The sequence below is a fragment of the Nicotiana sylvestris genome, chromosome 5 (assembly GCF_000393655.2).
Source record: "Nicotiana sylvestris chromosome 5, ASM39365v2, whole genome shotgun sequence".
Taxonomy (NCBI): domain Eukaryota; kingdom Viridiplantae; phylum Streptophyta; class Magnoliopsida; order Solanales; family Solanaceae; genus Nicotiana; species Nicotiana sylvestris.
In genome coordinates, this window is record NC_091061.1 from 97,486,965 (window position 1) to 97,500,801 (window position 13,837).

Sequence of the window (13,837 nt, forward strand, 5' to 3'; positions counted from 1 at the left end):
CATTCCCTATTTCATGAATAGCCATGGGGACAACACTGAATGCAAGAGTTTTGTTGGTCGATGCACCAACTGTGCATGGCGTTGACATTTGTTGCACTTCTATACGAACATCTTTGCGTCTTGTTCCATCCGAGGCCAATAGTAACCTGCCCTGATCAACTTTAGAACTAACGAATCTGCACTAGAGTTATTCCCACAAATTCCTCCGTGGACTTCCCTCATCACATAGTCCACCTCCGAGGCCCTAGAAACTGGTCCAACTATCCTCAGTACGATCTTTTATGTAGCTGCCCATCCATGAGGCAGTCATGAGCTGCTTTGGTTCGCAGTACCCTGGAAGCCTTCGAGTCTTCGAGTAATATTTGCCATGCCGAATGTATTCAATAAGCTTATTCCTCCAGTCCTAGACTAGGTTAGTTGATTTGATTTTCAGTAACCATCCGCATCCAATACCAAATGTAGGAGTTGAATGACAGTGCCAAAGTCATATCCTTTCATCTCCATAGGTGACCCCAAATTATCCTATACATCTGCTTCCACATTTTTTTTCCTTTGGAATGTGTACGATTGACCATTCTTTGAATCGTTCAAGCAATGTCTTAACCTTGTTCAAATACTATTGCATGCACTCTTCCTTTGTGTCAAAAACACGTATACTTAGTTTACTACTAGTTGGGAATCACACTTTATATCGATGACCTCGGAGCCAAGTCCCCGGATTAGTTCAAGTTATGCAACCAAAGCCTTATACTCGGCTTCATTATTAGTAAACATAACAGTTTTAACGGCCTGCCTCAGGATTTCTCCCGAGGGCGTGACTAGAACAATCCTAAGACCGAACCCTTTTACATAGAAAGCTCCATCTGTAAACAAGGTCCAAACTCTCGATGTCATTTTCGATACCAGCACTGCTTCCTTAGAAGAAAAGGACTATCACGACCCTAAACCTAGACCCGGTTGTGATGGCGCCTCTCGTGAAGACGAGGCCAGCCGACACTTCCCATTTTCCAATTATTAACAAAATATGTGGAATACAGCCCAAACACAGCCCGATACCGGGGTATCACTAGTCATGAGCATCTAACAAAATGGAATACTCCAATATATATATAACTACAGAGTTTAATACAAAAAACTAAGAACATGAAGAGTTAAGATAGGGAAGAGCTCCAGGCTGCGAATGTCAGTAGCTACCTAGAGACTCCTTGGATCCTCCTGAGCCAGAAATGATCAGCACTCGGGAGCGGGACCAGATACGCCTGAATCTGCACACAGTGGTGTAGGGAGTAAAGTGAGTACTCCAACTCAGTGAGTAATAATCATAAATAAAGACTGAAAGCAGGAAATCACGTAAGGCACAAAGCATGCTACAATGAAGCAGTAAAACCATTAAAAACTGTAAAACCAATGAAAGATAGGTAAAAATCCTTTAACTCAAATTAACTTCATGAAAAGTCTTTTTCAACAATTAAGCAAGTAATTGACAGTCAATTATGAAAAATAAACACATGAAGGTTCGCCCCTCGGGCACAGTATCAACAAATCCGCCCCTCGGGCAACATCTTAAAACAATACCAGCCCCTCGGCCTCAATCTCAGAACAGTACCAGCCCCTCAGGCTCAAATCTTAGATAACAATACCAGCCCCTCAGGCTCAATCTCACATCACAATGGGTACCCGCGCTCACTAGGGGTGTAAAGACTCTTGGAGGGGGCCCTTATGGCCCAACCGCAATATCAAGCCACCTCGTGGCATCATCACTAGGCCCTCAGCCTCATATCAATCAATAACCTCGTGGCGTACATATCTTAGGCCCTCGGCCTCATAATCAGTATCAAACGTTTCCTCACAATATAGGCCCTCTACCTTACTTAGTCAAAATCCTCACAAGCCACTCGGACAATAGTAAAACATGATTCTCAGCCCAAAAATATCGTTTAAAAGATAATGTAAGTGTTAAAACAAGTAAACATGGCTGAGTACAAAAACAGTGAAATATAACATGACTGAGTTCAAGAATAAAGTCAAAATAGTAAGGAAATACCAGTAAAAATCCCTGAAAGGTACAAATAGTTGGCACAAGGCCCAAATATGGAATGTAGCCCAAATCATGATGATAGCAAATAGATTTCAGTCAAATACGCGATAAAATAGTCATCCGGGATGGACTAAGTCACAATCCCCAACAGTGCATGACCCCACGCTCGTCATCAAGAGTGTGCGTCACCTCAATATAGCACCACGAAGTCCAAGTTCGGGGTTTCATACCCTCATAACATCATTTACAATCATTACTCACCTCTATCTAGTCCGAACTCTATCCCACGATGCCCTTGCCTCTCGGATCGGCCTCCAGATAATCCAAATCTAACCAAAATCAGTACAAAACCATCAAAATGTGCTAAGGAAACAAAGCCCACTCGAAAATATCTAATTTAGATCAAAAATTTTGAAATTGGTCGAACCCGACCCCCGGGCCCATGTCTCAGAATTCGACAAAATTTACAAAACTAGAATGCTTATACTCTCACGAGTCTAACCATACCAAAATTATCCAATTTCGATATCATTTGGTCCTTCAAATCATCATTTTACATTTTTGAAGGTTTCACAAATTTTCTTCCCAAATTTCATCCCAAATCATGAATCAAATGATGAATTCAATGATAGATTCATGTACCCTAGCCAAATCCGAGTTAGAATCACTTACCCTAATGAATTTCTTGAAAAACCTTCGAAAAATTGCCAAAATACGAGCTCTCTAGGTCAAAATATGAAATAAAACCCTAAACCTCGTATTTATAGAGTACCTCTCGGATTTCCACCACTGTTGACCGCACAAAATCGAGTGTGGACTGCGGTGGAGCACAGCTGACCACACAAAAACCAGTGCTGACTGCGGTGGATTTGACTGCAGTGACAGGCTTCGGTATTTTGGCCATACCTTTCTCTACAAATATCCAAATGCCTAGTATAATATGTTTCTGAAAACTAGATTCAATTATCTACAACTTTCGTTTTTGAATCATCCCAAAATTCCTTGTTGATCAAAAGATATAAGTTTTCGAAGTCAGACTAGTGAAACTTTCCTCACCGCGGACCGCACAAAATTGAGTGCGGCCGCAAAGCCCCCCACCGCGGCCGCACAAAATCCTTTGCGGACCGCACTGGTGTCTGCAAACTCTCTGAATCTGCAATAGCTATGTTTGTAAGCCTAAAATATCCCGGAACCTACCCGAAACTCACCCGAGCCCTCGGGACTTCAAACCAAATGTACCAACACATCCCATGACATCATTCAAACTTGTTCAAATCTTCGGAACACTCACAACAACATCAAAACACCAATTTAACATAGGATTCAAGCCTAAGAACTCCAAAACTCTTGAATTATGCTTTCTATCAAAAAGTCTATCAAACCTCATCCAAATGACCTGAAATTATGCAAGCATGTCACATTCAATGCTACGGAGCCACTCCAACTTTCGGAATTCCATTCCGACCCTTAGATCAAAATCTCATTATCGGACCGGAAACTTCAAAAATTCAACTTTCGGCATTTCAAGCCTAAATAAGATATGGACCTCCAAAACACAATCTGAACATGCTCCTAAGTCCCAAATCACCTAATGGAGCTAACCAAACCATAAGAATTCTGATCCGAGATCATATACAAACAAGTCAAATCTTGGTCAAACTTTTCAAATTTCAAGCTTCAAACTAAGAACTGTTCTTCCAAATTCATTCTGATTACCCTGAAAACCAAAACCAACGATTTACATAAGTCATAATACATCACACGGGGAAAGTCATGCCCGAGAACTGGTGAGCGAAGTGCAAAAGCTCAAAACGACCGGTCGGGTCGTTACATCCTCCCCCACTTAAACATACATTCGTCGTCGAACATGCGCAGAATTGTTTCACAAGCCAATCAATTACTGAATAACCTTATTATGCACATACCCGGGGATGATCCCACGTCACCCTATCTCATATAGGTCCGACAATACAATGTAACTAAAATTTACAATCCAACCTAGCCTATAAACCTTAGAACCACATTTCCACTTCCGAAATCATCCACAAGATCAGAATCTCACATCTATACTCTGAATAAGCCTTAACAAGATGTAATAACCCATACCTGTAACCTCAGGTGCAATTACATGATATACCATATAACCCAAACGCTTGTAACGATAACTTCTAATCACAGCAGCTACACACAACAATCAAATATCGATAGAAAACCTCTTATCAACTAAAATCTCATTCCAACACTTTCATATACTGCCAATGATAAACGAAACACGCAGTAAGCCATAACCATTTCTCAGATCAACCATTCATGAAGCCATTTCACCTTTGGCAAAGTCCATAGCAAATTTCTAAGCCGAATCTCGATATTATCCTTCCAACACACTGAAACTGAATCTGTTTGTATTCATTCTAGATTCCAACGATCACATCTAATCCAACACAACTACTCTGGTGACATGACACATCAATACAATCTAAAGCTACAACTCATGCAACTCACGCACCAATAAACAAGAATCTGAACATACTCAAATCATGAAAGTGACTCGAAAGAAAGAGTTGTACCGCAAGCTCACCAGTACCACCACAACAATGCTGAAAACCCATCATACGTCGTAGAAATGGAACACACGAATCTAACTCGAAGGGTCATAACTTCGCTGCAATGCGCGACCCTATCCAAACACTAGCCCACATGAAACACATCAAGTCACTATGCTCAAAATCGACAACCACTCACAATTTGATGTCTAGAACCAAAGCAAATCATCATAACCACGATGAAGAAATTGACATAACATTACACAAACCCGAAAGGACGTAACTGATACACCATCCACCGAGCAATACTCGGTAATCTTCTCGCTCGACTTCCACTAGGAAACCCCAATGGGACCGCACCATGTTTGCCTATAACTAACAAATCCTAACGCCTCGCAATCCAGAAAAGTAACTCATAGATCAACTCAGAACACTAATAGCTCAATAACCACTGAATCGACACATCCCTCACCAATAGCAACTCGAAGTCAACAAAGCCGTCTCGATGCAGAACACACATCCATATAGGTCTACCAATGAACCCCTTATCAAGGAGTTCCTAAAGCTGCTCCTTCAACCCTTTAACTCCGCCGGTGCCATACGATACGGTGCCCAGCACAAAATCAATACTGAAGTTAACAACCCGGTCCGGTGACATGCCCGGTAGCAGGAAGCACATCCGAAAAAGTCCCTCATCCCTAGAACTGAAACAAATAGTAAGAGTCTATGCACTGACATCCATCACGAAGGCCAAATAAGAATGACAACCATTCCCAACCATCCGCTGGGTCTTTAAAATGACATCACCCTAGTGGGAACATAATCTGCCGAACCTTGCCAATCAATCCGTGGCATTCCCGGCATAGCCAACATCGCTTCCTTAGCACAATAGTCCAGAATAACGCGACACGGAGACAACCAGTCTATACCCAATATTACCTCAAAATCTAACATACCAAGCAGCAAAAGATCCACTTCGGTCTCGAAACCCCGATAGTCACTATACAGTGTTGATACATGTGACCCACAACCGCAACATAACCTGCTTATGAGGACTCCCAGTATCCAACTCCGTATAGCACATGAATCTCCATATCCAATCCCAATTCCGCCGTCTGAATACATAGTACACCTCTAATACCCAATCATTCCACGAGAGATACATCCAAAAATCCTTTTGTGCCACCAGGCAAACTCGAATATCAGCAGTCGATTCAACAAGAGAATGCCGCAATACTAGTGAAGTATCATCAACTCAAACACATTATCCTTTTCTGAAACGTATACCCTCATCAAGGCACGCCAATTAGTAATATCATTTCTCTAATCATCTGTAACTAACCATGCTACCTAAGAATTTATGACCTTCCTTTCAAAACTGAACCATGACCTTACACATGCAAATCTCAATCCTACACAATATACCGCATATCCCGCACCATCCTAGGATAAACATGAGAACTTCATATCCATTCTGAGCTACAAGCAACTATGTACTTAATTAGCCAATAACTTTCCATTGATCCTATCTAGAAGAAAATCACTATACATACCATGCTTCTCATACTCGTAGAAAATATACATCTTTAACCATGGTAGAAACCATCAAGAACTCTATGAATTCCATTTGCACAAAACTAAACTGTCAGGATTGAATCCTTCTAACTCCATCAAGCTACGCAGGCCACTAAAACCCTAAGAGCATTACCACGAACACTTGTAGAAACTCACTACCACGTAAGCATCCAAATAACTGACCATAACCCTTACCATAATACTGCAATTTCTCAACCCAGACTCACCACACGAGACCCAAGCATAAAACCACACTGTATAAGGCTCATAAGCTACTAGATACTACCTTAAATATTCCTAGAAGCACCACATTCAAAATACCTACCCTAATGAGACTTCCTACAAATCCAAAGCCATTACCTTTACCTTCCTGATACTGATATATAGAATCCCATAATTGATATAGGCATGCCACAAGTCTTGACACCCTTCAATGCAAACCTCCGTTTCTAGCCAAAAATACAACTTGAAAATCTCCAATTATTACATGCAAAATCTTGAACACATTAGAACCATTCTCGAGAGTCGTCCACTCTACTCAAACTGCAATTAGCCTGATCAAATTAACCGAACAACTTGTGCCTCATTTGCACTCCGACACCGTAGAGTGTAACCTCACCTGGATGCAATCAAGCAACTTCATGTCCTATGCACAGAGCATCCTCTACTAATAACAACTCAAGATGTTCCGTGATTCTCATACACCTATGAAGCATAATATAACCTTTGTCAAAGTTTTCCTCTACTCGAGCCATCCTCGGTCTCAATCTCCGCAAGCCATAAATAATTCACCAGTACGCCTCAAACTGGAACCAACATAGCACCTAACCATGCAATTAACTAATCAATAGCAGACTCCCCCACTTGGTTCTAAGCCATAGATCAAAACACACCATAACTCATAATGCATATACTTTATTACTGCCATAATACCATAGGGAGAGTCAACTAAATCCTTTCATAACCTTATGCAACACACCCATCTAGTACTTTAAATCTCCTGCAAATCTCACATTCATCCTCGTAACAGACAGGCCCACTCTCTTAAGTAACTCAAAATCAATTGTAACATATATCTTTCGCTGGTAACAGAGATCTCCCAATGAACGGCGTAAGGATTACACAAACTTTAGAACAACCCTCAGGAGATAATCCACCTGCTTAACCTCATACTAGTATCTCTCTATACTCTTCCATAGTCATAACTATTACACAATCACCTAATCTTCCTAAATCTGAACTCATATCACAACATGAAATCTACTTCACTTCCAACTAGACAACATGAAAGGGTCATTCAACATACCCACGACTCGGGGCTACACATTAAATCAAGATGGAAATCAAGAACTATATAGTTCTTCTATCCTCAAGCAGACCCCTCTCGTCTCGTTCAAATCAAATGGACACATCTCGCAGTCACATCACACTCATTACGTAGTCAACCAGCCATCATCTCCACTAATATGGACACTATCGAACATACAAGTTCAAAAACACGTGCTTACATAATCAGCACCTCGGTGCTCAAGCTATAGGCAAAACCCAGCCTCATGTCCTCCAAACTGGCCTAACATCAATGCACAGAAATCACATCTCGCCCCTCGATCAGGGAATCACAAGCCATCGATGCACATCTAATACTAAGCGCTCATATGCGCGTACGAACACGTGGAGGGAATTTCAAGAGTTACATTTCAAGCTGAATCAATGATGCACGATAAGAATTCAAGAATGTGGAAGTTTTCCTAAAGGTTCTGCAGCCTCTCAAAGATAAGTACAGACGTCTCCGTACCGATCCGCAAGACTCTACAAAACCTGCTCATGACTCGTGAGATCAATGTAACCTAGTCTTTGATAACAAATTATCACAACTCTAAACCCGGACCCTGTCGTGATGGTGCCTCTCGTGAAGATGAGGCCAGCCGACACTTCCCATTTTCCAATTATTAACAAAATATACGAAATACAGTCCAAACACAGCCCAATACCGGGGTGCCACTAGCCATGAGCATCCAACAAAACGGAATACTCCAATATATATATAACTACAGAGTTTAATATAGCAAACTAAGAACATGAAGAGGTAAGATAGGGAAGAACTCCAGGCTGCGAATGCCAGTAGCTACCTAGAGACTCCTTGGATCCGCCTGAATCGGAAATGATCAGCACTCCGGAGCGGGACTAGATACGCCTGAAGCTGCACACAAGGGTGCAAGGAGTAAAGTGAGTACTCAAACTCAGTAAGTAATAATTATAAATAAAGAATGAAAGCAGGAAATCACGTAAGGCACAAAGCATGCTACAATGAAACAGTAAAACAATTAAAAACAATAAAAACATTGAAAGATAAAAATCTTTTAAATCAAATTTAACTTCATGAAAAGCCTTTTCAACAATTAAGCAAGTAATTGACATTCAATTATGAAAAACAAATACATAAAGGTTCGCCCCTCGGGCACAGTATCAACAAATCCACCCATCGGGCAACATCTCAGAACAATACCAGCCCCTCGGGCCCAATCTCAAAATAGTACCAGCCTCTCGGGCTCATATCTCAGATCACGATACCAGCCCCTCGGGCTCAATCTCACATCACAATGGGTACCCTCGCTCACTGGGGGTGTAAAGACTCTTGGAGGGGCCCTTTATGGCCCAAGCGCAATATCAAGCCACCTCGTGGCATCATCACTAAAACCTCGGCCTCATATCAATCAAACCACCTCGTGGCCCTCAGCCTCATAATCGGTATCAAACGTTTCCTCACAACATAGACCCTCGGCCTTACTCAGTCAAAATCCTCACAAGCCACTCGTGCAATAGTAAAACATGATTCTCAGCCCAAACATATCGTTTAAAAGATCATGTAAGTGTTAAAGCAATGTAAACATGGCTGAGTACGAAAACAGTGAAATATAACATGACTAAGTTCAAGTATAAAGTCAAAACATTGAGGAAATACCAGTAAAAATCCCCGAAAGGTTCAAATAGTTGGCACAAGGCCCAAATATGGCATTCAGCCCAAATCATGATGATAGTAAATATATTTCAGTCAAATACGCGGTAAAATAGTCATCCGGGATGGACTAAGTCACAATTCCCAATAGTGCACAACTCCACGCTCGTCATCAAGCATGTGCGTAACCTCAATATAGCACCACTATGTGCAAGTCCGGGGTTTCATACCCTCAAAACATCATTTACAATCATTACTCACTTCTATCTAGTCTAAACTCAATCTCGTGTTGCCCTTGCCTCTCGAATCGACCTCCAGATGCTCCAAATCTAACCAAAATCGGTACAAAACCATCAAAATGTGCTAAGGGAACAAAGCCCACTCGAAAATATCCAATTTACATCAAAAATTCTGAAATTGGTCAAACCCGACCCCCGGGCCCACGCCTCGGAATTCAACAAAATTTAGAAAACTAGAATCCTCATACTCAAATGAATCTAACCATACAAATATTATCCAATTTCGATACCATTTAGTCCTTCAAATCATCATTTTACATTTTTGAAAGGTTTCACAAATTTTCTTCCCAAATCATGAATCAAATGATAAATTCAATGATAGATTCATGTACTCTAGTCAAATCCAAGTTAGAATCACTACCCCGATGAATTTCTTGAAAAACCTTCGAAAAATTGCCAAAATCCGAGCTCTCTAGGTCAAAATATGAAATAAAACCCTAAACCTTGTATTTATAGAGTACCTCCCAGATTTCCACCACTGCTGACCGCACAAAATCGAGTGCGGACCGCGGTGGAGTACTGCTGACCGCACAAAAACCAGTGTTGACCGTGGTGGATTTGACTGTAGTGACAAGCTTTGGTATTGTTGCCATAACATTTGCTACATATATCCAAATGCCTATTATAATATGTTTCTGAAACCTAGATTCAAAGATCTACAACTTTCGTTTTTCAATCATTCCAAACTTCCTTGTAGATCAAAAGATATAAGCTTCCGAAGTCAGACCAGTGAAACCTTCCTCACCGCAGACCGAACAAAATTGAGTGCGACAACAAAGCCCCCACCGCGGATGCACAAAATCTTTTGCGGACCGCACTGGTGTCTGCAACCTCTCTGAACCTGCAACAGCTATGTTTTTAAGCCTAAAACATCCCGAAACCTATCTGAAACTCACCCGAGCCCCCGGGACTTCAAACCAAATGTACCAACACATCCCATGACATCATCAAACTTGTTCAAAACTTTAGAATTCTCACAACAACATCAAAACACCAATTTAACATAGGATTCAAGCCGAAGAACTCCAAAAACTCTTAAATTATGCTTTTGATCAAAAAGTCTATCAAACCTCGTCTGAATGGCCTAAAATTATGCAAGCACGTCACATTCAATGCTACAAAGCCACTCCAACTTTCGGAATTCCATTCCGACCCTTAGATCAAAATCTCACTATCGGACCGGAAACTTCAAAAATTTAACTTTCGGTATTTCAAGCCTAAATAAGCTACGGACCTCCAAAACACAATCCGAACACGCTCCTAAGTCCCAAATAACCTAAAGGAGATAACCAAATCATAAGAATTCTGATCTGAGATCATATACAAACAAGTCAAATCTTGGTCAAGCCTTTCAAATTTCAAGCTTCAAACTAAGAACTGTTTTTCCAAATTCATTCCTGATTACCCTGAAAACAAAAATCAATGATTTACATAAGTCATAATACATCACACGGTGCAAGTAATACCTGAGAACTGGCGAGCGAAGTGCAAAAGCTCAAAATGACCGGTCGGGTTGTTACAAGAACATTAATCTAGGACCGAACTAGCCACAATGTCGGCCAAAACTTGTGACTTAATCACAGTCCTGAGTTTGTACTCAATGTCGAACGCACTAATTTTGACTACCTATTTAGCCAAATAGCCTGACAACTCAGGCTTGTGAAGGACATTCCTTAAGGGAAAGGTTATCACAACGGCTATCGGGTGGCACTAAAAATAGGGCCAAAGCTTTCGAGAGGTGACTATGAGAGCTAAAGTCAGCTTTTCAAGGTACGGATAGCGAGTATCAACTCCTGGTAGTATTTTACTAATATAATAAATGGAAAAGTGCATACCTTCTTCCTCTCAGACTAAAATGGTACTTATCGCTACTTCCGAGACCACTAGATATATTAATAATTGCTCTCCTTCCCCCGATTTTGATAGTAACACTAGGCTGGATAGGTAACTTTTAGGTCTTTCAATGCTTGTTGGCATTCTGGAGTCCATTCAAAACCATTCTTCTTTTTTAGCAGTGAAAAGAAGTGATGGCACTTCTCTAAGTATCTAGAGATGTAATGAAAAGAAGTGATGGCACTTCTCTAAGGATCTAGAAATGAATCTGCTTAGAGCCACTAACCTCTTTGTCATCCTCTATACTTCGTTCACATTAATCAATTGGTCCGGAATGTCCTTGATAGCTTTGATTTTATCGGGATTTACCTCGATCCCTCTTTATGGGACTAGGAATCCTAAGAATTTACCGAAACAAACCCCGAATGCGCATTTCTCCGGGTTGAGTTTCATGTTATGCTTCTTCAGGATGTTGAAAGTCTCTTGGAAGTGTTTCAAATGATCTCCAACATTCAGAGACTTGAATAACATGTCAACAATGTATACCTACAATATTTTTCCTATATGATTTTCAAACATTTTATTAACGAGACTGTGGAAACTGGCTCAGGCGTTTCTTAAGCCCAAATGGCATCACATTATAGCAATATGTACCAAAGTTTGTTATGAAAGAAGTTTTTTCCTGATCCTACCGGTTCATCTTTATTTGGTTGTATCCAGAGTAAGCATAAAGGAAACTCATTAACTCGTGTCCGGCCATAGCATTAATCATTTGATCAATGTTTGGCAATGGAAACGAGTCTTTATGGCACGCCTTGTTTAAATCCTTATAATCTAAGAACATTCTCAACTTGTTATTCTTTTTTGGAACTACAACTACATTGGCTAACCATTCTAGATATTTTACCTCCCCATGGAGCCAATATTGAGTAACCGAGTTACCTCCTCTTTAACAAACCTATTCTTGAGCTCGGCTATTGGGCATTTCTTTTACCTTACTAGTGGGATGTTTGGGTCCAGTCTCACTTTATGAACGGATACCTCTCATAGGATATTTGTCATATCCGAGTGAGACCATGAAAAGAAATCTACATTAGCTTTAAAATAATTTTAAATTCTAACCTAAGTTCGGGATTTAGTCATGTTCCCAAGTGAAACTTATTTTCTAAAAATTCATCGAATGGGGCCACTTGCTCGAGTTCTTACACGGTTGACTTAGTCGCATCCTTCTCCTCCTGTACCTAAAAATATCTCGGCACCTGCTGGGATTCCGATGACTCCTTGCCTTTATCGTCTTCGTTTGGAATGGGAGAAAGCATCAACTCCTGTAATTGCTATCTATTGGACTCTTTTTCCTTGTTGCTGGAAATAATTACCGTATTCATCTCCCTTGCTACCGGTCGGTCTCCCTTTATTTTCTTAACTCCTTCCGACATTGGGTAGCGATAACAACTGGTGATATGTTGAGAGCACAACCTTCATCAAGTGCATCCACAGCCTTCCGAGGATTATATCGTAACCCATATCGCCATCTACCACTTCGAATAGAGTGGTTTTGATCAATCTTTCGGCGTTTGTGGGCAGCAAAATCTCTTCTCGGGTTGTCACACTTGTCAAGCTGAATCCATCTAAGAGTTTTGTCATCGGAATGATGTTTCCGATCAGTTTTGCTTGCTCCAAAACTCTCAATTGTATTATGTTGGCTGAACTTCCGGGGTCAGCCAAAACACTTTTAATTTTGAAATCTAAAACACTGAGAGAGATTATCAAAGCGTCGTTGTGTGGTAGGAGTCTAACAGTGTCTTCCTCCGTGAAAGTGATGTCATCTTCTACGACCTCCCAAAGTCTCTTGTTGTAAGTCACTGATATCTTCATTTTCTTTGATGCTAAAAAAGTTACAACGTAGACTTCATTTTCTCTGAAAATCGTGTTGATAGTCAGCATATGGCATCCTTCTACTACCTTCGAACGCTCTGCATTGTCCCGGCTTTGATTGTTCTTGGCTCGGTTACTTAAAAACTCCCTCAGATGACCATTCTTCAACAATGTTGTCACTTCTTCATGAAGATGTCGGGAGTCCCCAGTTCTATGGCAGTGAGTCCCACGGTATTCACACCATAAACAGAGATCCCTCTGTCTAGGATCAGATCGGATTGGCTTTAGGAACCGTGCTTTGATATTCCTCATTGTCGATACCAACTCCACTAAATGAATGTTAAAGTTGCAATTTGATAACCTGGGATATGTAGAGTCTCGGGCCCCTAGAATCTCCTTCTCCTGTAACGACCTGCTGCTCTGACCATAATATTTTCTCCTATCGGGAGTAAACTTATCCGATGATCGAAAACCTTTGCTGCTACGACCTTCGGTTCTTTCATACAGCAGAAAACCACCCCTAGAGGACCGTCGATATGTACCAAGTCGCTTTTAAACATGTCATGGTTTTTGTCTCGATCTCGTCCCTTAGTTGATACTGAGAACCCGAGTTGATCATCTTCTATCCTTATTTTTGACTCATAACGATTATGGACATCCGCCCATGTGGTTTCTTAAAATTCGAGCATGCTTTCCTTCAGCTTTCGAGAGGCGTCGG

At 41.0% G+C, this 13,837-nt stretch overlaps 1 protein-coding gene across 1 annotated transcript; it reads right to left on the reverse strand.

The window, feature by feature from the left end:
- Positions 1-12,663: 12,663 nt before the first annotated feature.
- On the reverse strand, positions 12,664-13,431 carry LOC104228292 (uncharacterized). The gene has a single exon (XM_009780736.1). It carries the CDS (start codon positions 13,429-13,431, stop codon positions 12,664-12,666), a length of 768 nt encoding a protein of 255 aa, XP_009779038.1.
- Positions 13,432-13,837: the final 406 nt, after the last annotated feature.

Bases quoted from the DNA above. Each gene is read 5' to 3' on its own strand.
- LOC104228292 (XM_009780736.1), bottom strand. From the start codon at position 13,431: ATGAGGAATATCAAAGCACGGTTCCTAAAGCCAATCCGATCTGATCCT.